At 36.5% G+C, this 27,931-nt stretch overlaps 4 protein-coding genes across 5 annotated transcripts; all 4 read left to right on the top strand.

The window, feature by feature from the left end:
• The first annotated feature begins 393 nt into the window (after positions 1-393).
• On the top strand, positions 394-3,992 carry LOC111801942 (E3 ubiquitin-protein ligase WAV3). The gene is made up of 2 exons (XM_023686189.2): positions 394-976; positions 1,836-3,992. Exons 1-2 carry the CDS (start codon positions 749-751, stop codon positions 3,759-3,761), a joined length of 2,154 nt encoding a protein of 717 aa, XP_023541957.1. The 5' UTR covers positions 394-748; the 3' UTR covers positions 3,762-3,992.
• Positions 3,993-5,693: 1,701 nt separating this feature from the next.
• On the top strand, positions 5,694-13,297 carry LOC111811174 (protein ENHANCED DISEASE RESISTANCE 2). The gene is made up of 21 exons (XM_023697927.2): positions 5,694-6,133; positions 6,922-6,996; positions 7,081-7,134; positions 7,219-7,284; positions 7,357-7,418; positions 8,008-8,135; positions 8,225-8,271; positions 8,357-8,457; positions 8,675-8,770; positions 8,860-8,924; positions 9,013-9,084; positions 9,306-9,452; positions 9,549-9,862; positions 10,763-10,826; positions 10,923-11,098; positions 11,549-11,650; positions 12,188-12,238; positions 12,322-12,465; positions 12,545-12,640; positions 12,725-12,826; positions 12,922-13,297. Exons 1-21 carry the CDS (start codon positions 5,981-5,983, stop codon positions 13,012-13,014), a joined length of 2,208 nt encoding a protein of 735 aa, XP_023553695.2. The 5' UTR covers positions 5,694-5,980; the 3' UTR covers positions 13,015-13,297.
• A 3,999-nt stretch (positions 13,298-17,296) lies between these two features.
• On the top strand, positions 17,297-18,963 carry LOC111778810 (GATA transcription factor 8). Its single transcript, XM_023659166.2, has 2 exons — positions 17,297-17,738; positions 17,976-18,963. The coding sequence occupies exons 1-2, from the start codon at positions 17,523-17,525 to the stop codon at positions 18,678-18,680; spliced, it is 921 nt and encodes a 306-aa protein (XP_023514934.2). The 5' UTR covers positions 17,297-17,522; the 3' UTR covers positions 18,681-18,963.
• A 5,332-nt stretch (positions 18,964-24,295) lies between these two features.
• LOC111776817 (auxin response factor 16) lies at positions 24,296-27,567 on the top strand. Of its 2 annotated transcripts, none has more exons than XM_023656200.2 (4): positions 24,296-24,754; positions 24,916-26,157; positions 26,252-27,147; positions 27,240-27,567. In XM_023656200.2, the coding sequence occupies exons 2-4, from the start codon at positions 25,066-25,068 to the stop codon at positions 27,316-27,318; spliced, it is 2,067 nt and encodes a 688-aa protein (XP_023511968.2). In that variant the 5' UTR covers positions 24,296-24,754; positions 24,916-25,065; the 3' UTR covers positions 27,319-27,567. The 2 variants fall into 2 exon arrangements, with proteins under 2 accessions (XP_023511968.2, XP_086974495.1); XM_087118369.1 differs by having other exon boundaries at positions 25,204-26,157.
• Positions 27,568-27,931: the final 364 nt, after the last annotated feature.

The following is a 27,931-nucleotide window of genomic DNA, read 5'->3' on the forward strand; positions in this document are numbered from 1 at the left end:
GGACAGGCCATTTGCAAAAGGTGAAAAAGGAGCTGAAAGGGTATCTTCCCATAAACAAAGAGCATAGTATAGCATAGCATGAGAGAAAGGATTAAGAAGAACTATGAATATGGTACCAAATGTTTACGAATTGATATCCCTTTTCGAAAGAAATGATAAGATTTGAAGTACAAATATCCAATTAGGCTCGAGAATTCTGTTTTTAAGAAGATCGAATATAGTTTGTGGAAGAACATTGGAGCGGAAATTATAAATCGTGACAAAAGAGAATATAATCTTGTTTTTTATATTTAATTTAGTGTTGTTGAAGCATATTCATTAAAATCCCAATTAAAAAGAATGGAAAAGTTTGATTTGTTTGGTAAAGTAATTCAACCCAAAACGTGGGTTTGTAATTTATGTGCCTTTTATTTAACCTCAACCCTTTTGGCGGCCATTGAAATGAACAAAGCCAACCAGGAGAAGACTTTGATAGAGCCAAGCGAGGCAGCCCCAATCCCTTCCTTTTAGCCATGCCTTTTGCTCATAAATCCATACCCTTCTCCCCATTACACTTGTTTTTCTCTTGGTTTTCGTGTTCTTCTCTCAACTTTTACTAAACCCCATTTCATTTCTCTCAAAATCACCCATAGACGGGGCTGTTTCAGATCTGGGGTTTGTGTAAGATCGTATAATCTCTTCTATTTTGGGGGTTTTGAGGGCTTATTTGCTTCATTTATTGGCATTTGTTTGTGGGTTTTTGGCCAAAATGGGTAGCAAATGGAGGAAGATGAAGCTAGCTCTTGGTTCTAATCTGTGTGTTTTTGTTCCAAGAACACTTGAAAACTCTCCTCCTTCGTCTGATTGTGATTCCACTGAGCGATTCTCTGATGCTGCCTTGCTTTCCCCTGCACATTGGGGCTCATCTCGCCCTTCTACGCCTATCCCTTCTTCACATGCCTTAAGTTTCTCCAAAAGTGGCACCAAATCTTCAAAGGTTTGCTCTCTTTCTATACTCAAATACTGATTCTACTTGCTTAAAGTTGTAGATCTTGAATCCTGTTTTGTTGTTTTCATGAGAGGCCTTATGAACTTTAGTGGTGTTTTATTGGGTCTACTCCATTTTAGATTAAGTTTCCTGGTGAATTCAATCCTTTTGTGGCTGTTACAGGCTATGGCTCTATTGTTTTTTGATACATGTAGGTGTATTATACCTTTTGTTGTCGAGTTTTAAACGAAGATCATCTTACAATAGCGTCTCTAGTGTGTTTCGGCCTCAGTTTTTGAGTTTCCTGTTGTGAGATCTCACGTTGGTTGGAGAGGAGAATGAAACATTCCTTACATGGGTGTGGAAACCTCTCCCTAATAGATGTGTTTTTAGAATCGTGAGGCTGATGACGATACGTAACGGGCCAAAGTGGACAGGGCTTGGGATGTTACAAATGGTATGAAAGCTAGACATTGAGCGGTGTGCTAGTGAGGACGTTGGGTTCCCAAGGGGGGTGGATTGTGAGATCCCATGTCGGTAGGAGAGGAGAATGAAACATTCCTTATAAGGGTGTGGAAACCTCTCCCTAATAGACGCGTTTTGAAATCGTGAGGTTGATGGTGATACGTAATAGGCTAAAGCGGACATAGCAGTGGGCTTGACTAGCTACCATACCGTGTAGGGTGGAGTCCTCTCTCATTGAAGAAGGAGATGATGGGCTCTTGATGAACTTGTTTAAACTTTGATAAAATTACATAAGAAGTTGTTGAAGATCGTCAAATTTGTGCTCAAAACATTCATGTATTTGATACACTGCTATTGCTGCTGAGTTCATTTGACTGATATCTCTGTTCTTGCCATTATTCAGCAAACGTGCTCGATTTGCTTAACGAAGATGAAACAGGGAGGCGGGCTCGCTATCTTTACTGCTGAATGTTCACATTCCTTCCATTTTCACTGTGTCGTGTCGAACGTAAAACATGGCAATCAAATATGCCCTGTCTGCAGAGCTCAATGGAAAGAAATTCCTGTGCAAGGTCCCAATTTGGATCCTCCTCCTGGAAGAGTATCGGTCGGTCCTGCTGGTTGGAATCAGACCGTCGTCCGAAGATTACCACCTCCTCGAAGGGATTTGAGCCGACGCCTCATCGTTCCACTATGTCAGGCTCCTGAGCCCGGTGTGTTCGATGACGATGAACTCTTAGGTAACCAGACTGTTTGTGCTGAAAGTTCTTGCAACAAAAACAGTGTAGATGGTGACTCCACGAAAATCATACAAATGGAAACATATCCAGAGATTTCGGCTGCTCCGAAGTCCAAATCCTATGACGATTTCACCGTGCTCGTCCATCTTAAAGCTGCTGCTTCGGATAAGAGACAAAATTGCACTGGAAATCAAGTTAGTTTGTCGCAGTTTTCTCGGACTCCTCGTGCACCGGTTGACTTAGTAACGGTTCTTGACATCAGTGGTAGTATGGCAGGGACTAAACTCGCGTTGCTAAAACGAGCAATGGGATTCGTGATACAGAATCTTAGCTCAAGTGATAGACTCTCGGTGATTGCCTTCTCTTCAACAGCTCGCCGACTCTTCCCTCTTCGTCGGATGACTGACACCGGTCGTCAACAGGCCCTGCAAGCTGTTAATTCTTTAGTTGCAAATGGTGGAACCAATATAGCTGAAGGTCTAAGAAAGGGTGCGAAGATAATGGAAGATCGAAGGGAAAAGAACGCGGTATCGAGTATTATACTGTTGTCGGATGGCCAGGATACATACACAGTCAGTGGTTCGGGGGTTAACCAACCACAACCGAACTATCAGTTGCTTCTCCCTCTGTCGATGCACACTAAGGACGAGTCGGGGTTCCAGATCCCAGTTCACTCTTTTGGATTTGGTGCAGATCATGATGCTTCTTCTATGCACTCGATTTCCGAGATATCTGGGGGAACCTTTTCTTTCATCGAGACCGAAGCTGTGATCCAAGATGCATTTGCGCAGTGCATCGGCGGGCTTTTGAGTGTCGTGGTGCAGGAACTGCAAGTAGCAATTGAATGTGTGCACCCAAATATTCATCTTGGCTCACTAAAAGCTGGCAGCTACCCAAGTCATCTAATGGCTGGTGGACGCACAGGATTCATCAATGTCGGGGACTTGTATGCCGATGAAGAGCGGGACTTTCTAGTCTCGGTCAATGTCCCAGTAGAGCCTTCGAGCAATTCAACGCCACTACTCAAAGTCCGATGCGTTTACAGGGATCCAATCACGAAACAAACAACAATACTCGAAAGCGATGAAGTTAGGATCAAGAGACCGGAGATGGGGGAACAACAAGGGGTCGTTTCAGTGGAAGTCGATCGACAATGCAACCGACTTCAAGCAGCCAAGGCAATGTCACAAGCAAGAATTGCAGCAGAACAGGGAGACTTAGCCGGTGCAGTTACCATACTAGAGAAATGCAGGATGACATTATCACAAACCGTCTCGGCTAAATCTCACGACAGATTATGCATCGCCTTAGACGCCGAGCTCAAGGAAATGCAAGAGAGGATGACCAGCAGACATGTATACGAGGCATCAGGAAGAGCCTACATTCTTTCAGGACTAAGCTCACATTCTTGGCAACGAGCAACAGCAAGAGGCAACTCGACTGACAGCTCGAGCCTGTTTCAATCGTATCAAACTCCATCGATGCTGGAGATGCTTAGTCGATCGCAGGCTACGTTTCTGGGTAGTCCATCGGCTCAGAGGCTGTTGCAGCCATTGTTATCTTGTGGATCACAACCTAAAGCAAGGTAATGAGACATTTTTGGTGCTGTTTTGATTGCTGTTAGTATTGTGGCTTGTAAATGAATAATGGGGAGAAAAGAGGAACAAGGAGAGGGGTAGGTAAGGAGTTTAGAGAGCATTATCTGTTTTTTGTCTCTGTTAAGCTGGGGTTGGTTGGTGTGTACATAAAGAGAAATGGTTTTTCTCTGTATGAGAATTGGGTATAAGTGTTTGATTGTGCAATTCTTAGCTTCATCGTCACGAATACGTGCATTAGGGATACAATCGGCATAATGGGTCGGGTTGGGTCGAGTCGATTTTTTCCGCTTTGTTAGTCATAAGGAGAGATAGAGTAGAAAAACATGCCCGAATCGTTAGATCAGTGCTAAACCTAAAAGGTTAAGGTGATTGTCACTTATTGATATTCTTGCTTAGTGAACTGAATACGTGCATTAGAGATACCATCGGCATGAATGGGTTGGGTTGAGTCGGTTTTTCCCCTTTGCTAGTCATAAAGAGAGAGAGAGAGAAGAAAAACATGCTCGAATTGTTGGACCATGTGAGATTCCACATCGGTTGGAGAGGGGAACAAAACATTCCTTATAAGGGTGTGGAAACCTTTCCCTAGTAGACACGTTTCAAAATCGTGAGGCTAACGGCGATATGTAACGGGTGGACAATATCTGCTAGCGGTAAGTTTGACCTGTTACAAATGGTATAAGAGTCAAGACACCAGATAGTGTGTCAACGAGGACGTAGGGCCCCTAAGGGGGTGGATTGTGAGATCACACATCAGTTCGAGATGGGAACAAAGCATTCCTTACAAGGGTGTGGAAACCTCTCCCTAGCAGACACATTTTAAAACCGTGAGGCTGACGATGATACATAACAACTAAAGCAGGCAATATTCATTAGCAATAGTTTAAATTACAAGTTTGATTCCTTGATCCTCTGAGGGTCGTGTTAAATAGACCTCTGAATTTTATAATAGGTCTAAAACATCATCAAACCATCAATTTTATGTTTACTAAACCTCGAAACTTCAAAGGTGTATAATATAGTCTCTAAGTGTCGATATTGGACACAATTTTGAATGTTTAATATCTCATTAGACACAAAATTACAATTTATGTCTAATTGATTCGGTAATGTTTAAAAATTTATCACACGTAACATTGAAAACTCATAAATGTATTTGATCTGTCACGGACCGTTTGATTGAAGGTTTTGTTTAAAATGTCTAATAATCAAATAGTTGTGTTTGGTCTTACAATTTACGTCAACGAGTTATAACAAATTTAATAATTTTTTATTAATATTCTTAACTTATTAAACCGAGTCGATTGAGTTGATTTTACACTTATACCCCTAGGTTTTAGTTTTCATGACAATCATTATGGTTTAAATGACTTGTTTTATTTGTTTTTGTTATTCTAGAAGTAGGGCATCTTTCTGGAAATGACATTACTACCCTCATTTGCATAAATAGTAAGTGAGATTTTTTTTTTTTTTTTTTTTAAATATTTTCCTTTATTTTGAATAGAGGAAGAGATTTTTTTTAAGTAAAAGATTTTGTGGTTTGACTTTTAAAAAAAGTCAATTTTTTTTAAGGGCTGACATTCCAATATATTGGGAACCATACACTTGGTTTCCCTCACTCCCGACCATACCATTTTTGGATTAAAAAAAAACATTTCATTAATTTGTTTTTTCCTTTATAGTCTTAAATATATATATAAAAAAAATATATATATTAATTATTAATTATATTTAATTAAAATTTTTAGTGGATAAGACATTTATTATATTTTATATCAGAAAAATTAGATATTTGATTATTAGGTATTAAAATCACAAATATATATTAGAAGGGTAAAATAGTAATTTCGGATATGGTAATTGTTTTTCTTGTACGCCAAAATTCAGCGTGTTTAAAAACGAGAAAGAAAGAACAAACGAACATTAAGAACGAAGAGGAACGAATTCTGAACTCTGATTTTGCCGCCATTGATTCTCTGATTCCCTTCGTCGGAATCAGAGAGTCATTTCAATCCTCCGTTTCTTCAACGTCTCTTTTCTTCATAATCATACGCTAAAAATCTCAATCACTGCTCTCCATTTCTCTGTTTCAAGCCTTCTTTGGGAAATTTTTTGGTATTAAAATCGATCGCCATTCGCCATTCTAATGAAATTGCTCTAAAGATCACCTGTTCCTGAATCCGGGCGTTGGTTCACTTGTTTCTTCTGCAATGGGGCCCCCTAAAAATGACGGCAAAATGGAAGGTTGGTTGTATCTCATCCGGTCCAATCGGTTCGGGTTGCAGTACTCGAAGAAGAGATTCTTCGTTCTCCAGGATGACTGCCTCAAGAGCTTCAAATCTATCCCTGTTTCTGAGGATGAGGTAAGAATTTATTTCACACGATTTAATTGGGAACTCGTTTGTGTGGTCTTGTTTTCTATCGCCCGTTCATGTTTCTTGGGGTCGAAATTTTTGCAGGATGGATGTGTTTAATTGCGAGTTATTTGGTGGTTTTGATTTGTTTTTAGCGTTTGTTCTTATCTTTAGGTTGGAGAACATGTCGATTTCAAATCTGTTTAAGTGTTTATTCGGGAAAATTATACGTTAATCCTTGTTTTCTTCTTCATTTATTAAGTTTATTGGACTCTGGTTGATATGTTACTTTGTTCTTCATTATAGATGGAAATTGGAAAAAGATAAGAGATGCCCGGGTCCACATTGTTCATGTTACGGCTTTTGTCTGATCTGTGTGGATTATTGCACTTCTCTGGATTACGGATATGGACATTCATAAGAGTTGTATATGTACATCCATACGAATTATGGCTTTAACTGAACTTATTGTCCTTGTGAATTGGCAATGAGCACAGCCTTCGAGGAAAACAATGTGGAACTTTTAGAAATTGGGTTCAAATTTGTCTGGTTGTGCTTGTGATCTTCTAAAATAAAGTGCCAATAGTTTTCTGTTCATCTTTTTCTCCTGTTGTTCTCTGTTTTTCTTTAATAATTGAATAGTTGAAGAGACTTGCAGACTTGTAACAATTGAATGCAAAAGTAAACGATTAATTTACCTGCTTTGGAACGAAGGCATTTGCATTTTGTTGTTTCTGCCAAAATCCTGAAATGATTAAAAAACAAATGGCACTAATTTAGTCTATGTTTTTCATCAGGAGCCAAATCGAAGTGCAGTGATTGACTCCTATATTCGTGTTACAGATAATGGGAGGGAGAGTATTAATAGAAAGGTACGTTGGTTGTAGAGACTAGTATCTCTGAATTGGTTTGTTCTTGGGCAAATTTGTATTGATAATTTCATTTGAAATCTGCAGGTATTCTTCATCTTCACACTTTATAATACCGTCAATCAAAATGATCAACTCAAGGTGAAGTTAATTCTATGCCAAACGACATGTTTACAAATTTGGAATGAATTCAATTGCAACTTCCTTACATTCAACTTTATATAGTTGGGAGCCAGCAGCCCAGAAGATGCAGCAAGATGGATCCGCTCACTTCTTGATACTACATTGAAGGTATAAAATTTTGTACTTGCAAACGAAGTGTTATTCTCATGGCTGAGACCTTATTTTTCACTGTACATCTAGGACTGTCCGGATCCAGCAAGGAATTTTTGGGATCGCTCCAAGAGACAGTATCCAGCTCTGAGGTATGTATCAGTTGCAGATGAGAAAAGAAGAAATCTGTCAATGTCATTCCTTTTTCAGTATTTTCTTTGTAGCCTTTTTCGCTTCTTTTACCTCCTTGGATTTTTTTATGAAGATTCTGTCAAATTTTCTGGACGAACAGCATTTAGTTGTTAACATAACTTGAATGATAACTTAGAGATTTTGAATCTATCTACTGATAGATGCACATTAACAAGAATCATATCTGTAGCAGATTGACTAAAGATCTGCGTAAAAGTTTTTGTGTGAATTTGTATAAAATTCATATTTACATAAAAGACACACACGATGTCTCTATCTTCTTTCATCTTTCTCAGTATTCTAAAAACTGATCATATGACATACTACTTAATAAAGAGTGTCTGACATTGTTTGCGTGTAGTTGCTGACGTCGTAAATGCAGCATGTTTAAATCTGAAGAGGGTTTGATTAAAATGAAAATGTAGTTATAACAAGACATTTGGTTATAGTCTAAAGAAACATCGTATGTGTGTTTTAAGGAATTTCATGCATAGAAGTATTGAATATCTGACGCATATCCATAGAATCTTCTTTTTCCTTTTTGGATAGATTTCGAGGGTCAAAAAGAATGGATTGTAAGTCAAGAAGCCGGACTGTTTATTCCTCTGTACAAATGGAAGCAATGACATCTGATGTTATTGCACCTTCCTCTTGGAAAATTTTTGGTTGTCAGAATGGTAAGACCTGAATTTCTCATTTGCATTCCAGTAGCCAAAGTGGATATGTGGCTGCCTTAATATTATATGTTGAGTTCGATTGTATGCAGGGTTACGGTTTTTCAAAGAAGCAAAAGATAATGATGCACATGGGAGGGTAAGTTTCCCTTCTTAACTCCATACCTGTTCTGTTGAATGTTTTCATTTGATCTTTTTGTTTGATAATTTGTGTTCTTTGTCAGCAATGGGATGATCATCCTGCTATAATGGCAGTTGGTATGGTTTTTGGAACTTCAGAAGACATTTTTCGGACCATCATGTCTCTTGGCCCGTCAAGATCACAGTAATATTTTTATAATACACTTTGCTTCTTTACTCTTTTATGATGGTGTTTGTTATTGGAACCGTATAATAAGCTCCAACTTCTGTATGCTTCATATTTCTTTCTTTTCTTCTTTCCTTTTTCCTCATTAGATACCATGGATTGCAATTGAAAATTGTGGTTACGGTTTGTTCAGAATCATTTTCTTTAGTGAACTAAACTTCACACTGTCTTACAGATGGGACTTCTGCTTCTTCCGTGGAAGTTTGGTTGAACACCTTGATGGTCATACAGATATCATACATATGGAACTGTATCGTGATTGGCTCCCTTGGTCAGAACTTCCGATCTTGTATCATTCACTCAAGTATTTTAGTAGGCAAAAAAACATACACATGTATGCTGAATGCAAATGATTTGCAGGGGGATGAAAAAAAGAGATTTTCTTTTGCGTCGCTATTGGAGAAGAGAAGATGATGGCACATATGGTAACAAATTTCTGGAGCAATTGAATGTTTGAGAAATTTGAAACCTATAATACCTACAACTATCTTCTCTCGTCTGTTTCTGTCACAGTGGTACTCTATCATTCTGTGTTTCACATGAAGTTTCCACCACAGAAAGACTACGTTCGTGCTAGCCTTAAAAGTAACGTATGCAATACTAGTTAACTTTGTAGATATTGTAAACAATACCATTGCTAACATTCATTCTCAACCCATTTGCTTCGATCACCTTGGTTCTTCTCCATCTTTTATAGCATCTTTTGCTCCTGCTAATAGCTTCACACTGAAATTTTTACCTTCCGAGTACTGGGTGGGTTGGAATTTGTTATAATACTCGAGAATCTTATATGGATGAACTTTCAGGTGGAGGGTACGTTATAACTCCAGTAAACCAAGGTAAACATGCGCTAGTAAAACACATGCTTGCAGTTGATTGGAAGTTCTGGAAACTGTATCTGCGCCCTTCATCTGCAAGAGCTATTACTATCCGGATGCTAGAGACGCTTGCAGGTACCGGCGTACAGCTTAGAGCGTCTTCATGATGCATGTTAGCTTGTATTTTAGATATACGTGGGATTTTTTCTCAATTTATAATGCATAATGCAGCAATAAGAGAGCTATACAGAGCCAAGGTTGGTGACTCTTCCCCAGAGTTCTTATCATCTACTAGAGACCTTAGACTCTATGAGTTTCCCCAGAATGAAATGGATGAGATAAAGACAGAAATACATTCTCCTGAAGAAATGAGGAAAATTAAAGAGGCATTTTCAGAAGAGAATGAAGTGGAAATGCCCCGTGCTAGTTTGATTGGGCTAAATGATGCTGCGGATGAGTTCTTTGATGTTCCTGAACCTGCAGAACTTGATCATTATGAGAATGAATGGACAGCTGACTCGGCTTTGTTGCAACAGCACTCTTCGGTACTTTCTCATACTTGCGTATTTATACCAACTTTTTTGGATCCAATTTCTGCTTGGACGTGCATTCTTTCCTATCGGAAATCTGTATTCACACAAACTAGGACATGTTCGGCTGCTGTATCCTTTCTTTTGTAGATCATTCCATCACCCAACTTCTGAGATCTTATTTGTCATTACATAGTCTCATATAGCTGGTCATCTGTGGCTGGGAATTAGCTGTTGAGGATTATTGAATGGAGTAGTCCCACATTGGCTAATTAAGAGGAATATCATGGGTTTATAAGTAAGGAACACTATCTTCATTGGTACGAGGTCTTTTGGAGAAACCAAAAGCAAAGCCATGAGAGCTTAGTGTCGAACAGAGAAGTTGTGAGTCTCGAAAGTGTAGTCAAAAGTGACTCAAATGTCAAACAAAGGGTGTACTTTCTTTGATGGCTCTAGAGAAAGGAATTGAGCCTCGATTAAGAGGAGACTGTTCGAGGACTCCATAGGTCTCAAGGAGGCTCTATGGTGTACTTTGTTCAAGGGGAGGATTGTTAAGGATTATTGAAAGGAGTAGTCCCACGTTGGCTAATTAAGAGGAAGATCATGAGTTTATAAGGAACACTATCTTCATGGGTATGAGGCCTTTTGGAGAAACCAATGTCTGGAGGCCTTTTGGAGAAACCAATGTCATGAGAGCTTATGCTCAAAATGAACTATCTCCATTGGTACGAGGTATTTTGGGAAACCAAAAACAAAGTCATGAGAACTGAGAACTTAGGCTCAAAGTGAACAACCTGTGTTCTAACATTAGCATTGGTGACCATACCAGAAACATTTAATGAATACTGTTTGATTGTGTCTTGCATGTTCATCAGTTCACTGTAGGGAACATTATGCTCTTTTTATGATCCGCAGAATATGCCCCAGAACAAACTTTCATCAGCAGCTGTTTTTGTGAAAAAGTTGCAAGATCTTTCCGGTCAGTTGTTGGCGGTGATTAAAGTTATTTTGAATGTGGAACTATAAGGTTTATTTAGATTTCCTTCTAATCAATAGAATAATTTGTGTGTTTCAGCTCAGAAGAAAGGTTATGCGGAATTACCTGAGTTGCCTAGAGAAGAAAGTACGCCATATTCCTATGGGTCCACCCTTCCAAAAGATCCAAATCATTCTTCTCCCTGCAGCGTGGCATCAGCAGATCCCTCTTTGTTTCTGATACGTGGACAAAACTATTTGAAGGACAGCCAGAAGGTATGCTTTAATGTATATGGCTATGTTGTTTCATGATGAGATTCAGCGTACAAAGAAAAGTAACCTACCTGAAATTGCCAAGACTAAAATCAAAACACGCAGAGGAACCACAAAATTTATTGGCATTCGTGTTAGGTTTTAAAACTGTTCATTTTCAACTAAAGAAAGTTTTCACGAGCACTTCATGGTTCTCAGATTGTGTACATACAGTGAGTAATATTTTCTGCATTTAAGATTGACAGCGTCATAGACGATAGTTGGCTAAGCTGCTATTTTCTTGTTTGTTTTCTTTAGTACATTATTTCTTCGATCAGTTTAGGGGAGATCCTATGTATATTGTGCAGTTTCTCATCGAATGTATATAGTTGGCAAAGATGGGATATCTTGTAGTAACATTAATGGTAATACCAAACGCAATTGTAGATTCTTGACGACATTTCTTTCTGTCAGATCAAGGCAAATGGCACGTTGATGCAACTGGCTGGTGCAGACTGGCTCAGGTCAGACAGACGAGAAGATAATCTGGGTGGGCGTCCGGGTAGTATTGTTCAGGTTTGGCTTGTTTTTCTAGCACACGAGTTTGTCAAAAACCCATCCTTTTAAACTACATGCTCTCTACTTGCAAGAGCACAGCACAAGAGCACAGCACATGAGCGAGGATAATGCAATCATAGATCCTGATTGTGAGATCCTACATTGGTTAGAGAGGGGAATAAAACATTCTTTATAAGGGTGTGGAAACCTCTCCCTAACGGACACGTTTTAAAACCTTGAGGGGAAGCCCAAAAGGGGAAGTCTAAAGAGGACAATATCTACTAGCGGTGGGCTTGGACTGTTACAAATGGTATCAAAGCCATACACCGAGCTGTGTGCCAGCGAGGACGCTGGGCCCCTGAGGGGGTGGATTGTGAGATCCCACATCCGTTGGAGAGGGGAACGAAACATTTCTTATAAGAGTGTGGAAACCTCTCCCTAACAGACGCGTTTTAAAACTGTGAGGCTGACGACGATACGTAATGGGCCAAAGTGGACAATATCTGCTTGCGGTGGATTTGGACTGTTACACTAATGCTGATTATATGTATGTAGAATTATGCCGAACGTGGTGGACCGGAATTCTTCTTCATTGTTAACATACAAGTAAGTCGTTTTAAAGTTTCTTCACAGCCACCATAATTGAGTAGATGGAAGTTTCACCCTTTGCTACCATGAACGTGAATTAGGTTCCTGGCTCGACCATGTATACCTTGGCAATGTACTACATGATGAGGACTCCTCTCGAAAGCAGTCCCTTGCTCAAAAGCTTTGTCGAAGGAGACGACGCCTTCAGGAACTCGAGATTTAAGCTCATACCTTACATTTCTCAGGCCAGTAACATAACTTAGTACCTATAAAGAATCAAGAAGTGTGTTTCCTGACATTCTCCATTGAAAATTACATTGTCAGGGATCATGGATAGTGAAGCAAAGTGTTGGAAAGAAAGCATGCTTGTTGGGGCATGCACTTGAAGTACATTACTTTAGTGGGAAGAACTATTTGGAGGTGAAGTAACGAAACAACATATAGCTAATGCTCTTTCCCTCTCGTGATGGTATTGTAATTCCTTGTTTCTATGTGAGAAAGCAGGTTGAAATTGACGTTGGATCTTCAACGGTGGCAAGGGGAGTGGTCAGTCTTGTTCTTGGTTATTTGAACAACTTGGTTATAGAAATGGCTTTTGTAATTCAGGTAATACCATATCCCAACTCTTTCAAACTTTCTACACTCTTCTGGAAGTGCTGAGCTACAATCTTGTGAAATGTTTTCAATTGCTTCTTTGGCAGGGCAACACTCAAGAGGAGCTCCCCGAAATCCTTCTGGGGACGTGTCGACTCAATCATTTGGATGTGGATAAATCAGTCCTGGTAGAACCCTGAAAACTTCCCTCTCTACTCTGAAAGCATGTGAACGAGAACAAAACAGTCTTCACTGATCTCCAGACTCGAATCCGGATCCTAATCGATCATACCCTTTTCTTCCCCGCGATCCCGATCCCAACAACTTTGAGTTGATTTGATTGAGAAAAAAAAAAAAAGGTTGCCAGAAGAAAAGAGATTTACATTGATTTTTTTTTTTTTATTAACATTGTTTGAATAGAATATCTGATTTTTTGTAAGGAGCTTTTCTTCCAGCAGGCTCTTTTAGTAACAGAAATTAAAATTTAAAAAAAAAAAAAAAAAAAAAAAAAAAAAAAAAAAAAAAGTATTTTTTAATTAATTTTCTTGAAATGTTAACCCATCTGAAGTAAATACAGAAAATATGGCAGGTTTTATTTTTATTTACATTTAAAGAATTACACTGAATTAAGTATTAGGCCCAATAACAGTTTTCTTCTGGGCCCAATAGCCCAGTAGGATCAAATCAGCCTGATATGTCCATTGTCAATGGGCCGACAAAGTCAAATAAGGTCGGGCCCAAATTCAACTGTTTTCATTTAATTTTAACGATCGTGATTAAAAAATGAAACACATTATATGATCATGTCGGAGAACGATTAAATTTGTGTACGGAGAACAATTAAAGTGCATTCAATTTTGTGTTTTTTTTTTTTTTTTTTTTTAAGGTTGTTAATTGCTCACAATATCGTATTATCCACTTTTTATAATTTTAATTTAGCTGTTTGTTGTCTTTGTTTATATATTATATAATAATATTTAATTTTAAAATAAACAATAAAAGTGAAATATATATATATATATTTATATAACCAAATTTGGTCCATGGTTGAACTGAAGCAGCTGACGAAATGGCCCCCATGAAATTTAGTTCTAAAATCCAAAAAAGAAGGGCCAAAGGGTAATTATAATAATAATAAATAATAATAATAATAATAATAAATAGAAATATTAAAGGAAATAATAATGGTCATAAAATTGTGGGGTATGATGATTCAACCACAACTGAAAAGGTACACTGACCCTCTCCATCTTTACCTTCCAAATTCATTGTTTCTCAATACAACCAAACATTTCTCTCCAAAACACCCTTTTCTTTCTTTTTCTCTTTTCTCTTTTTTCTATTTTTAAAATTCATCTTTAGTACATATTGTCCGCTTTTATCCGTTATATCTCGTCTTTCGGGCCAACATCATCACTGATACACCGCTTGATGTCTAGCTCTAATATCTCGTCTTTGAGGCTAGCATCATCACTGGTACACCGCTTGGTGTCTAGCTCTGATACCATTTGTAACTAGACAAACCCACCACTAGCAAATATTATCCTCTTTGGGATTTCCCTTATTAGGGACCACAAATCTCCACAATAGTATGATATTAGACAAACCCACCACTAGCAAATATTATCCTCTTTGGGATTTCCCTTATTAGAGACCATAAATCTCCACAATAGTATGATATTGTCCACTCTGAGCATAAGCTCTCATGCCTTTACTTTAGGCTTCACCAAAAAGTGTCCTATCAATGGAGATCTATTGGTTATTTATAAACTCATGATCATTCCCTAAATTAGTCAATGTGAGACAATTCTCAACATCTATTTCAAGCTTTTTCTCAAGGGTTTTAAAACGCGTTCACTAAAGAAAGGTTTCCACACATTTATAAGAAATGTTTCGTTTCTCTCTCCAACCGACACAAAACGGTGTGCCAGCGAGTACGCTAGCTCCCAAGGGAGGTAGATGTGAGATCCTACGTCGGTTAGAGAGGGAAACGAAACATTTCTTAGGTGTGAAAACCTCTTTCTAGTGGAAGCGTGCAAGGGCAAATTTGTAATTTTAGATTGTTTCAATTATTCTTAGGTTGGTATCCTCCGACCCCATGTTTGTGGCACATGCTTAAGGCACCCACGTGGCACGTGCATAACAAAAAAAATAAAAATAAAAATTAATTTTTAAAAAAGTGAACGATAGGGGTAGTTTTGGTATTCTGGCTTATGGGCTTTTATGTCCGTAATTAAAAAATATATATATATATAATCACATGGGGGCGTCCCCACCATGTGCTAAGGCTTGATCATTAAACGACGGTCACAAAGAAATGGTTTTAGTGTCCTGCCACGTGGCATCATCCCATTACCAAATATAATATATTTGTTGAGATCTATTACACATCTTACATTATTATATCTCATCCAATCTTCAATACAAAAGTCAATCTAATTAAAATGTCTCCTAATTAAAAATGACGTGGAGGTTTAATTGCTGACTGTGTATAGTGACGTGGTAAATATATTCTTTTAATATTCTTCTTCTTCTTCTTCACGTCCCACACGTCCCACTTCTCGTCACGTTTATCGCTGTCGACCACTGTCATTCTCTTCTCTCATCATCGCTCTGAAGGGATTGACTGTCATTGTTACTATCGAAGAAAATAGACCCGTAAATATAGATAAAACTGTTCATATGACCCGATAACTCGACAATTTAAACTATCCAATAAAACTATAAAATTTGAATTGGGTCGGGGTTGATATTTTTTGTCGGGTCAAAAGAAGAAAAATATATTGACTTTATAATAAGAAATATATGAATACAAATAATAAATAAATAAATAAATATTCTACACAATACGTATACGGAACTCTGTACAGAGACCAAAAATAAATATTCGAAATAAATTAAAACGCGTTTTTGGTAAATAAAAATTCACAGGGATCCGGTGTGGGCGGCCCCACGATACTCCCGTCATCAGATCATGTTTTTGTCCCCCTTTGATTTTAATTTTTATTTATTTATTTATTTATTTGAAAAAACTCGGGGGAAGGTGAGGACCACGAGGCAATGTCACGTGACCCCGGGCCCCACTCCGGTGACTTTATTTCTAACCATATTTAATAAATTGTATTTTTTTTTTTAATTTTTGTAATTAAATTATATATTTAATATTTAAACATTTGTATTAATAATTTCAATAAATTTTTAAATATAATTAAAAAATATATATATTTTTTATTTTTAATTGAGAGCACGTTGGACACTTGTTTACAGTCGGCTTCTGTGTTGTGTTATGGTGACACAGCTGGAGTCTAGTGACTGATTCTCTGTGGTGGGCTCCACCGTAAGCTCATCCATTTTCTTCCTTCTTTTTCTTTTTTTTTTTTTAAAATAATTTTTATTCTTTTGATCACCGCGTATCCCGTCGGTGGAACGTGCCAATGGGCCCCACAACGGCACGCATCATGCACGTGATACCCTCCACCGCCGCCCGTTACGCCGTGTTTCCTTTTTTTTTTTTCTCCCTCCTCTTTATTGCTTTTTTTCCTCTCTCTTTTACCTTTCTGCCCTCCCAAATCAAACGCAAAAGCAAAAGTACGATGGGGTTAATTTCGTCCTTTCGCAATCTCACCGCTGGACCCTCACATGAAATTGATGAAATTCCATTAATCTTTTTATTTAAAAATATATATTTAAAATATTCATACGCGTATTCTTACTTTATAATTTAAAAAAAAAAGAGTTGTAAATTGTAACTTTAATCATTAAAATTTTATAAAGTAAAATAAATCCTCAATTATGATTGGATTAACCTCTAATTATATTTAATTAATTAATTAATTAATTGAAAGAATAAAAGAAAACATTGACCATTTAACATTCTCTTAACGTAGAAGGAATAGGATGTTTCTCTGTCCCATAAAGTAAAAAATAAAAAGTCAGTAAAAACCCATTCACCACCCCAAACTGCCCTTTAAATATAGGGTGTTACCCAATCCCAACTCAAATTTTACCATTTACCGAGGACGTAACTTTGTAAAAGAAACCCATTCATATTCAATTGAGTACACTGCAAGTTAATTTTCTCTCTCTTTATTAGAGAGAGAAAATGGGTGTAACAAGGCATAGATTCAAAGAGTATAACTGAAGTTAGTTTAAAACCAGACATGTTTCAGCTCTGCTGTCTCTTTATTAATTATTTTTCAATATTTATTTAATTGTGTTTTTACCGTTTTAGGGTAAGTCACCCACCGACAATGCAACCGCCGACGATAATGGGTCTTTGTCCATCTGTTGGGTGGTGTTGTAAATTTTAAGAAAAACGGAGGGTAATTCTGTCATTTCCTAATTATATATATATATATATATATATATATATATAATTTTTTTTTTTTTTTTTTTTACATTATTAAATTATTTAAATAAATAAATAAATAAATAAAAAGAGTTGAAAATTAAGATATAAAATAGAGAAAAGAAAAAAACAGTAAAGGGACAGCTAGCAGCAACAACTTCCATTCCCAAATCTCTTTTTAGCCTTTTCTTCTCTCCTCTTTCTTCAACCTCAATTCTGCTTTCTCTCTCCTCTTGAGCTCTGCTTTAATGGAGCTTACGCCAACCAACTCATAACTCCATTTTAGCTTACCTTCTTCTTTTTCTTATAGACTGTTCTTCATTTTCCATTTCTGCGTTTTTTGTTCCAAATTTGGAGAACATGATCGGAGAAACCTTTTCCGACGAGATGGACTGTGGGAATTTCTTCGACCAAATTGATGACCTTCTTGATTTTCCGACGGAGGATTTCGATGACGACGGCGCGTTAACCACAAACGCCGCCGCTTTCCCTCCCATTTGGTCTTCTGCCTCCTTACCTCACGCTGCCGATTCGGTGTTTTCCGGCGATACTCATCACTCTGCCCTCTCTGTTCCGGTCAGTAATGCTGGATTTTTAGTTTAATTTTAGATTTTTTTTTTTAAAAAAAAAAGTAATAATTTATTTTGAAATATTTTCTATTAAAATATAGTTCTTATATTTCTAAAAAATTAGTGATATTTTTAATAATGACGTCATAATTAGAAGTAAAATTGATGGGTTTTGATTTGGTACATGGGAGTACACAGTAAGATATGATGGTTCTGTTCTGATGAATTTTGTTTTGTTGTGCAGTACGAAGACATTGATCAATTGGAATGGCTTTCGAATTTCATCGACGATTCCTCCTCCGGCGCTGAAACCCTAACGATCAACACTTCTTCTTTATCGCCGGCGAATCAATTTCAGATCTCAAGTCCGGTCTCCGTTCTCGACAGCAGTAGCAGTAGCAGCAGTTCGTGCTCGGGCGAAAAGAAAACCCTAGCTGTTGCCGGAAAACGCGGTCGCGCTCGCAGCAAGCGATCTCGGCCGCCGTCATTTATTCCTCGGCCGCCGCAGCTTATTTCACCGACGAATTCCGGCGGCAAGGTTTCATCGGACTCGGAGAACTACGGTGAGTCCTGTTCTGCTCCGCCGCCGCTGGTTAAGAAGACGAAGAAGATTAAGTTGTCGTTTCGACGAGATCAAAACGATGCGTTTAGTCCACAAGGTGTGAGGAAATGTTTGCACTGTGAAGTGACGAAGACGCCGCAATGGCGAGCCGGACCATTAGGGCCTAAAACTCTCTGTAATGCTTGCGGCGTTCGTTACAAATCCGGCCGCCTCTTCCCCGAGTACCGGCCGGCGGCGAGTCCGACTTTTGTTCCGTGTTTGCACTCCAATTCGCATAGGAAGGTTCTCGAAATGAGAACCAAACAAGAGGAAATCGCCGTGGAGACGGAATTGCCGACGGAGCTCATCCCGAATACAAACAGCGGCATCGTCCTCGGATACGTATGATCGGAAAACCTCCATCGCCGCCGTCGCCGCCGCCCTCTCTGTTCCTTTATTGTTCTCTGAATTTCTTTTTTTCTTTATTTATTTATTTTTGGTTATTATACAAAAATGTGAAAAATAGTTTAGTAAGGTTATAGAGAGATACATGAAAGGTGAAGAGGACTAGGGTTTTTTAGTTTGTATTATTTGCTATTAGGTCCTTTAACTTACTAGAAATTGCTTTTTGGGGCCTTCCTATTTTTTTTTGTTTCATTTAATGTTTATTTATCCCATCATTCTTTTTGCACTTCAAAAAGTCAAATTAAAATTTACATCATTTTCAAACATACTTTAATTTCATTTTTCACGCTACGTTATAGTGTCGTAAAAGATTCCTTCGGTACTAACCTAAACCCGATTGGCGACTCACTAACTAGCACCTCCAATGGCACGACGACAAATGTACAAATTATTGACGAGCAACAATCTCAACCCCACGAACACAACACACCCCTCGAGTGACCTATAGTTTTCTAACGCAAACTCAAAATTTGAGTGATTAACGACCTACTAGCACATATCCACGAATCTACGCTCAAATATTTCAGGCTTCCATAGCTAAATAATGTTCGAGAGTGATCGGTTATAAATATCAGCAATTTTTATTTATTGATCAAAATATTATTATCAGCTCGTTTTATCAATAAATATTTAAAGTTAGTCATAAGCATAATTTATTTGATCAAAAAAAAAAAAAAAAATTGTACAGAATAATCTTAACAGTTTCGAAGTAGTCTAATAAAATAGGATAAGGTGGGCCTGAATCCAAAGGTAATAATGGGCCTTAAAAGCCCAATATTGTTACTTAGGCCCATATTGATATTAGGAGTGTTCATTTTAATCAATAATTTTTAACAGCTTAATAAAAATATAAATTAAAATATTTTGATGACTTAATTTACAAATTGTAGAATTTCAATTAATAAAATTATGAGTTTTTTTTTTTCAAACATTAATTAAAGCTTGTATTAATTTAATAAATAAAGGAGAAAAAAAAAAACAAAATTCAGCACTAAATTTTGTATTAATTTATCTTAATTTTGAATTTAAAAGTGTTACCATTTAAAATTTTAATAAATTTTTATTTAAAATGTCGTTAATAACGTATTTTTATATGCATTTAATGGCGTAAAAAAAAAAAAAAATATATATATATATATATATGATAAAAACAATTGATTAGAAAATATTTAAAAAAATACATAAAGAAGATCTATTGGGCCTAAAAGACAGCCCAAATTTATTACTCAGGCCCACATGTAATGGGCCTAAAATACACAAATTCCAAAGAACAAAACAATTAACGGCAAATAATAAAAAAAAATTAAGTTAATTGAAAATTATTAAAATATTTGATTTAACATAATAATTAATAATAATAATAATAATAATAATAGATGTGGGGCGTTGACTAAAATAGAACTGCGTGCAATGCCGCGGCCGGCGGGGCGGCGATGGAACAGCCACCGGAGACGCGTCCACACGTGTGAGCAATCAATGTTTTGAAGCAATCACCGATGGCTCATTTTTCCCACTTGCCCTTTTATTTATTTATTTATTTATTCATTTCTCTGTTGTCTGTTTATAATATTTTATGGAAAGACCCATTTGAGATCATCCACTTATTTTAATATTTTATTCGAAATATTATTATTATTATTTTTTTAATTTTATTCGTCTTTATTGTATGGCATATGTTTCAAGGCACCTCATTTATTTGTCTTCAATTATTTTATTATTATTTTTTATTTAAATCTTTATTTTCTTGTTGTTGGTATTGAAAAAACCAAAGCTTTTCACACTTAATTTTTAAAATAATCAAAATTTCATTTTATTCAAATATTTTTTTACGACGAGAAAACAAACACAATTTAGTATAATTTAAAAAAATAAAAAAGGAGATGAAATTTATATTTATTTTAAAAAATAATTAGAGGGGAAGATGGAAAAAATATAATTTTGTATCAATTTAATATTTTTTTGGGAATTTTTTTATTAAATTTAAATGTTGATTTTTATAATTTAATAAGTAATAAAAGTATTTAGTTTATTGATATAATAATAATTGAATTTATAAATTAAATGGTTACAAAAAATTAAAAAATAAATAAATAAGGAGAAAAAGAAAAACAGGTAAAAGACAGAGATACGGAGGAAGGGCCCAGAAAGGAGAAGCCATCTGGATGTCACATCAGCAGTAGGCTGTCCTGAGGGTGACGGACGGGTGGTGGGCCCTACGTGTAAGAGTTACATCACAGCCCGCCACGTTGATCGAAGAATCCAAAAGCCATGCGCGGGTGAGGAATCCCCATATCACACACTTTGTCCCCTAGTTGTAACGCTACCCTTCCCTTCTTTCCTTTTTTTCTTTTCTCTTTCATTTCCACCCCTTTTCTTTACCATAATTGCATTTTCACCCCCAAACTTCTTTTTCTTTTTTACTTTCTTCCCACTCTTTTTTCCTTTTTCCCACTTCCAACCTAACTTCTTGTTTCTTTATTAAATATATATACACACTTTTCACGTCGCTTTCAAGTTCAATATAAGGATTTTTATTTTTATTTTATAAATATACAAATATCTTCGTAAAGAAATAACAAAATTATTTATTTATTTATTAAAAAATTATTTAATAAAAAAAAATCATTAATTAATTCCTATAATCCCTCGTCTTTTCCCTTAATTACGTTGTCTAATTAGCTAATCTCACCCTAATTTCGCTTCTTTATGCTCTCTCAATTAAACGGTAAATTAAATTACCCAACTTTAATTTAATCACTTTTCCCTAATTTAATGGATTCAATAATATATACTCGTAATTAAAATATTTATTTATTTTTTTAATATTAAATTATAAATGAAACTATTTATAAGAATTTTATGAAAGATTCCATTAAACAATTAATTTAAAATTAATTTTTTTTTAATTATATCATCTAAATTCTAATTTTTTTAATTAAAATTTTAATTTAGTAGGTAAAAAATGTAGCATCAAGGTCACGTCAAGTGAGGTAAAAAGAGTAGACTTAACAAGGGTAAATATTAAAACGAAGAAAAATATTAAAAAAAGGTAAAAGAAAAAAAGGGTAAAAATTTAAAGTGAAATTGGACAAACCAACTGTTCGGTTGTCTTGTCAATGTTTTGAATGTTGTCCAAGTTTTTCTATATATATATATATATATATATATATATTTCTTATTTATTATAATTAGAATTAAAAAAATTCATGGATTAAAATAAAAATTTTGAAAAATCCCAAATAAATATGTCTTTAAAATTTATTATTTTGGACACTTCAAACCCTAAAATTGCAACTCGAGCTTATAAAACACGATGATTCAATGTATTTTTCGATAAGTTGATTAAAGCTTAAAACAAACCCAAAAACGAGGTTAATGTGTTACGAATGACGACTCTCCACAATGGTATAATATTGTCCACTTTAAGCATAAGTTCTCGTGTCTTTGCTTTGGGCTTCGAAAAAGTCCTCATCCGAATGGAGATAGTATTCATCACTGGTCTTCTACTAAATTAACCAACGTGGGATTCACTCCCAGTAATCCTCAACATTATGTGCGAACGCATCTCATTATAGAGTGACTTTGGATAAGTGAAAAAGCTTTGAAAAAGTTGACTCGAAACAAGTATCGACCAGCGGCTCAAAACATTAAAATTTGAAGACAATTAAGTTAAGTTGAGAAATATCCGGTCCCAAAGAGACAGCAAAGCACTTACAAAGTCAAAATGACGAGTTAATTAAAATCCGCTGATCCAAAAACACAGGAGAGGTAAGTGAGCTGAAATGACGAAAATAGCCTCGAAGTATAGAACTGACCAGATCTTTAGGGAGACCTAAAAATGGGGAAGACAAATTAAATAACAAAAATTGAGTTGGAAAAGTCATTGCTGTTGACCGACAACTTGGGGAGCCGGGATTCGGTTAAGACTTTAACCATGGTTAACTCCGGAGAGTTAGGAATTATGACAACCAAACCTAGACCATGGTTCCCTTTTTACCGCCCCGAACCTCCCTTGATTTCAGTGTTTTCATCTTAATTAAACCCTAACTATTTTGACTGTATCCCCATACAAACAAACAAAGACATTAATGTTCCATAAAAACAAAATTAATTTAAATTTCCAAATCAATTTTTTTATTTATATTTAAGTCAACTTATTTTATTTAATAACCTAATAACTCCCGTAATTTGTCATCCCGAGCTATTCTACTAAGAAAAACGAGTTCATTGTCAACATAACTCAACTAATTTAGATACGTAATCCCGACCAAAAATATAGAAATTTAACCTCATTTTACCATTGTTGAACAAAAAAAAAAAAAAATTTGCAATCCCGAACAGATTTATTTTTCTAATCGCACATTTTCACATGATTGACTTTTGTTTGCATGAGTGAGCGTGCAAAAACAACAAGGATTATCATACCTTTTTTATTTAAAATAAACTTAATATATATATATATATATATATATATATATATATATATATATATATATATATATATATATCAAATTTAAAGTGGTAATAATAATAATAAAAATATTTTTAATCATTAAAAAATCAAAATAACATCATATAATGAAGCAACCCATGATTAATATGTTACGAAATTATGATATTTTAAAATAATTACTTTTATTCTTGGAAATTAATAAGAGATATTGTGAGCCACGCGCTAGGAAGGAGAGTGGGAAAATAAAAGCAGGAAAAAGAAGAAAATAAAAAATGGAGTAAATCGATGTTAAATATATAATAATAATTATTAAAAAATAAAAAAAAAAATAGAGATAACAAACATGAAGGAAGGAGGAAGAGGACACCCGAATGAATGGCTGAATTTGTGGTCTTCTTGGGATGTGGTCGTTACACTCTTTAAGATCTAATAAAAATAAAAATAAAAATAATAATAATAATTATTATTATTATTGTTATTATTTGATTATATTAATAATAGTTTACTATAAATATGTCCTTAACTTAAGGAGTCAGCAATAAATTTTAAAATTATTTAATTAATTAAAAAAATAACCAAATTTTAATTTTTCAATTATTAAAAAAAAAAAGGATAATTTATTTTATTTTTTAAAAATATGTTTATTTATTTATTATTTTTTTTTTTTTTACGTATGTTACTCGACTTTGTTTCGAAAAATATTGCCCAAATTTCGTTCTAAAAACAATGCGAAAGAAAAGGGAAAAAGTTACTTTTGGTGACGTAATAGGGTTAAAAACGATCATTCAAATTACAGTGGCAGTAATTTTTTAGGAACAAAAGTTACTAAAGTAAAATATTTTTTTACTGTTTGTAATATTTTGTCAATGTTGATTTGACTATAGGATTATTAAGTTAATTTAGTGATTAAGACATTATAATTGACCAAAATTAAAAAAAAAAAAATCATGGTAAATAAATATATATATATATTTTTAATAATTATGGAACGAATATTGATTAAAAAATTTAATTAAATTTTTTTAAAAAATAAATTAAATGAACTAAAAAAAGAAGGGAAAAAAAAAGACAGGAGAGATTATAAATAAATCGTTCACTTTGTCACTGGCAATTAAAGTGAGGTCGGCGAAGGAGGAAGAGTTTCAGGCGTGTGTTAGTGAAGGAGGAAGCAACTCTATTACAAACTCTCTCTCTCTCTCTCTCGCGCGCGCCACAAATTTCTGTTGTTTGTTCTTCAGATTTCACACGTTTGATCTGTTTCTTGCTGCGAGAATTTCCATTTCTCTGTTGGTTTGTGGAAGATTGGGGCAAATTCTTTTTGTCGTATTGTTTGTGGATTTTGCAACAAGATTGTAAGAATTACTGAATTGTTCTTTCTTTTTCGTCCTCAATTTGTGATTTACGGGAAGGATTTGATTAATTGTTGAAGAATCGGAGTGAGGTTTGTTCGGAATCTCAGTTCTGTGTTGATAACAGCGAAGCGAATTTGAGTTTGGTAGTTCACTGAAGTTTCTTCGGCTGCGATTGTCAATTTCGACGGTCAACTTTCGATTTAGGATAAAAGGTATGAGGAATTTATGTGTTGGTTTGTAATTTATTGTTTTGTTTTCCTGTTCGTGGATATCTGTTTCTTATTTGACTCATTTAGATGAATGAATGTTTGCTTCTGTGGCTGATTTCTGATATCTATTCAGGTTTTGAGTGTTCTTTTCTGTTTGTTTGCAGGAGTTTTTGTTGTTTTAAGGTTTTTTGTTTTCCCCAATTTGTGTGATGTTCATCAGAGGGTGATTGATTGCTGTTCATCATCTGGTTTGTTCAATTCATTTATCTGTGAGGATTTTGATTGAGAATCATTAAGGATTTTTGGTTTGGATTATGAATAGAGGAATGGATTCAGTGATAGAACCAATGAGGAACGTTGAGAAGTGTTTAGATTCTCAGCTATGGCATGCTTGTGCTGGTGGGATGGTTCAAATGCCTTCTGTTAACTCTAAGGTAGTCTACTTTCCCCAGGGCCACGCGGAGCATGCTCAGGGGAATGTCGATTTTGGGAATGCTCGGATTCCTTCACTCATTCCTTGTAGGGTGTCTGCTACTAAATATATGGCAGATCTTGAAACGGATGAGATTTTTGCTAAGATAAGTTTGCTTCCATTGAGGAACAATGAATTCAATTTGGATGACGACGACGAGCTTCTTGGACACGATGATATTAGGAACCAGGAGAAACCATCCTCCTTTGCCAAGACATTGACGCAATCTGATGCGAACAATGGTGGAGGATTCTCTGTTCCTCGCTATTGTGCCGAGACCATCTTTCCTCCGTTGGATTACTCGGCAGAACCTCCTGTTCAGACCATTCTTGCCAAGGATGTTCATGGCGAGATTTGGAAGTTTAGACATATATACAGAGGGACTCCCCGTCGCCATCTTTTGACGACGGGGTGGAGTAATTTTGTGAATCAGAAGAAGCTTGTTGCAGGGGACTCGATTGTTTTCCTCCGGGCAGAAACTGGTGATCTTTGTGTCGGAGTTAGGCGAGCCAAGAGGGGAATTGGTTGCGGAATTGATTACTCACCTGGGTGGAACCCTGCAAATTCAGGCTCTTCACTTATGGGGTATTCTGATTTCATGAGGGAAAATGAAGGTAGAATGGTAAGACGACACTCAAACGGGAATCTTAACGGGAGAGTGAAGGTCGAATCCGTCATCGAAGCTGCAACGCTTGCTGCCAGTGGCAAGCGCTTTGAGATTGTGTACTACCCATGTGCTGGCACTCCAGAATTTGTTGTTAGGGCCTCTACTGTAAGATCTGCTATGCAAATTCATTGGTATTCTGCTATGAGATTTAAGATGCCTTTCGAAACCGAGGATTCGTCTCGGATAAGCTGGTTTATGGGAACGATATCTTCGATCCAGGTTGCCGATCCTGTTCGGTGGCCTGATTCTCCATGGCGAATGCTGCAGGTTAGTTTATTTCGTAAGCCTCGGAAAATCACTTCACTTCACTTCATTTGATGTTCTTGCTGCTAATTTTTGTCATGTCTCATTGTTCTTGTAGGTGTCATGGGATGAACCAGATTTACTACAAAATGTGAAGAGTGTTAACCCCTGGTTGGTTGAAGTGGTAGTAAACATGCCAGCAATCCATGTCTCCCCCTTCTTGCCACCAAGAAAGAAGCCACGTTATCCGCTTCAGGCCGAAACTGCTGTATTTGGTCACCTTCCGATGCCCTCGTTTTCGACTAATTTCTTCGAAGCAACCAACCCGTTTCAAAGCATTACGGCGAGCAACATTCCTGCAGGCATACAGGGAGCCAGGCATACTCAATTTGGACTCTCTTCATCCAACCTCCAAATCAGCATACCGCCTTTGGGACAGTTTCCCGCCGGTCTTAAGCATCTTGAAGGTGCCACTCCGATCCCTGTCGTCCGTGGCGAGGATAGCTTCGGAGGCACGAAAAGCCCTGATAATCAATCTCATTGGCTAACAGTGGGAAATCATATCCAAAGCTCAAAAGAAACCAAAGAGACAAAACCAGATCATATCATATTGTTTGGCCAACTCATTCTTCCTAATCAACAGAGTTCTAACAGCTCCTCTGGAGATACGACGAACGCATCCGATGCAAATCTAGAGAAAGCATCGAATCTTTCTGATGGTTCTGGCTTGTCCTCACAGCAGAACGGTTCACTGGACAATTCATCAGATGGAGGGTCTACGTCATACAACGGTCCGAACAAAACTGGTCTAAGCTTGGACATTGGTCATTGCGAGGTGTTTATGGAGTTGGAGAATGTCAGTCACACACTCGACCTGTCGGTCCTCGGATCATACGAAGAATTGTATAGAAAGCTCGGCAACATGTTTAGCGTAGGACGGTCAGAGATGCTGAATTCTGTTCTTTATCAGGATGCTCTTGGTGCTACAAAGCAAGCTGGAGATGAGCCTTTCAGGTAAATCCTCATTATCATTCATCTGATTATGTGGTCTAAAAGAGACTGTTAGATTCCGAGTTCTTACGACGTTTGATTTCTCGTTTTCGCAGCAAGTTTATGAGGACAGCACGAAGACTAACCATACTCGCAAATTCTCGAAGCAGATTCTCGAAGAAACGACAATATTAGAATGTCAGGAAAGGGAGCTTCTTTCCTACATTGTACAGTTGAACCATATGTTCTGTTTGTTGTTTCTTTTTTTCTTTTCATTTGTTGCTTATGGGAAAGCCCAAATTTTTGATCAGTTGCAGCTTGATATGCAGCTCAGCTGCTGCTCTGCTCCTTTGTTTTAACCCAGACAAGAACTGGTCTTGTTTTTTTTATTGTTGAAAACTCCATATTTTCTAGTAATGATTCTCCTTTTTGGTGCTCCCCATACTTATTGTTCATATTTTGCTCAATATTACCGTAAAGAGGAGGTAGCTGATACCAAATTCAAGCAAAACATGACTAAGAAAGGCTTTTTAATCATGAAATGAAATATTCTTTATAAGGGTGTGAAAACCTCTCTCTAGTAGATGCGTTTTAAAAACTGTGAGGCTAACGGCGATATGTAACGGGTCAAAGTGGCTTGAACTGTTATAAATAGTATCACATTGGCCCCTTGTTAGATATAAGGCAGTGTGCCAGTGAGGACATTGGCTTTGGAGGGAGGTGGATTGTGAGATCCCACATTGGTTGGAGAGACCGAGGACATTGGGGTAGTGAGCCAACGAGGATGCTGGGCCCCAAGGGAGGTGGA

Source organism: Cucurbita pepo, chromosome 1 (assembly GCF_057944985.1).
Source record: "Cucurbita pepo subsp. pepo isolate OVF chromosome 1, ASM5794498v1, whole genome shotgun sequence".
Taxonomy (NCBI): Eukaryota; Viridiplantae; Streptophyta; class Magnoliopsida; order Cucurbitales; family Cucurbitaceae; genus Cucurbita; species Cucurbita pepo.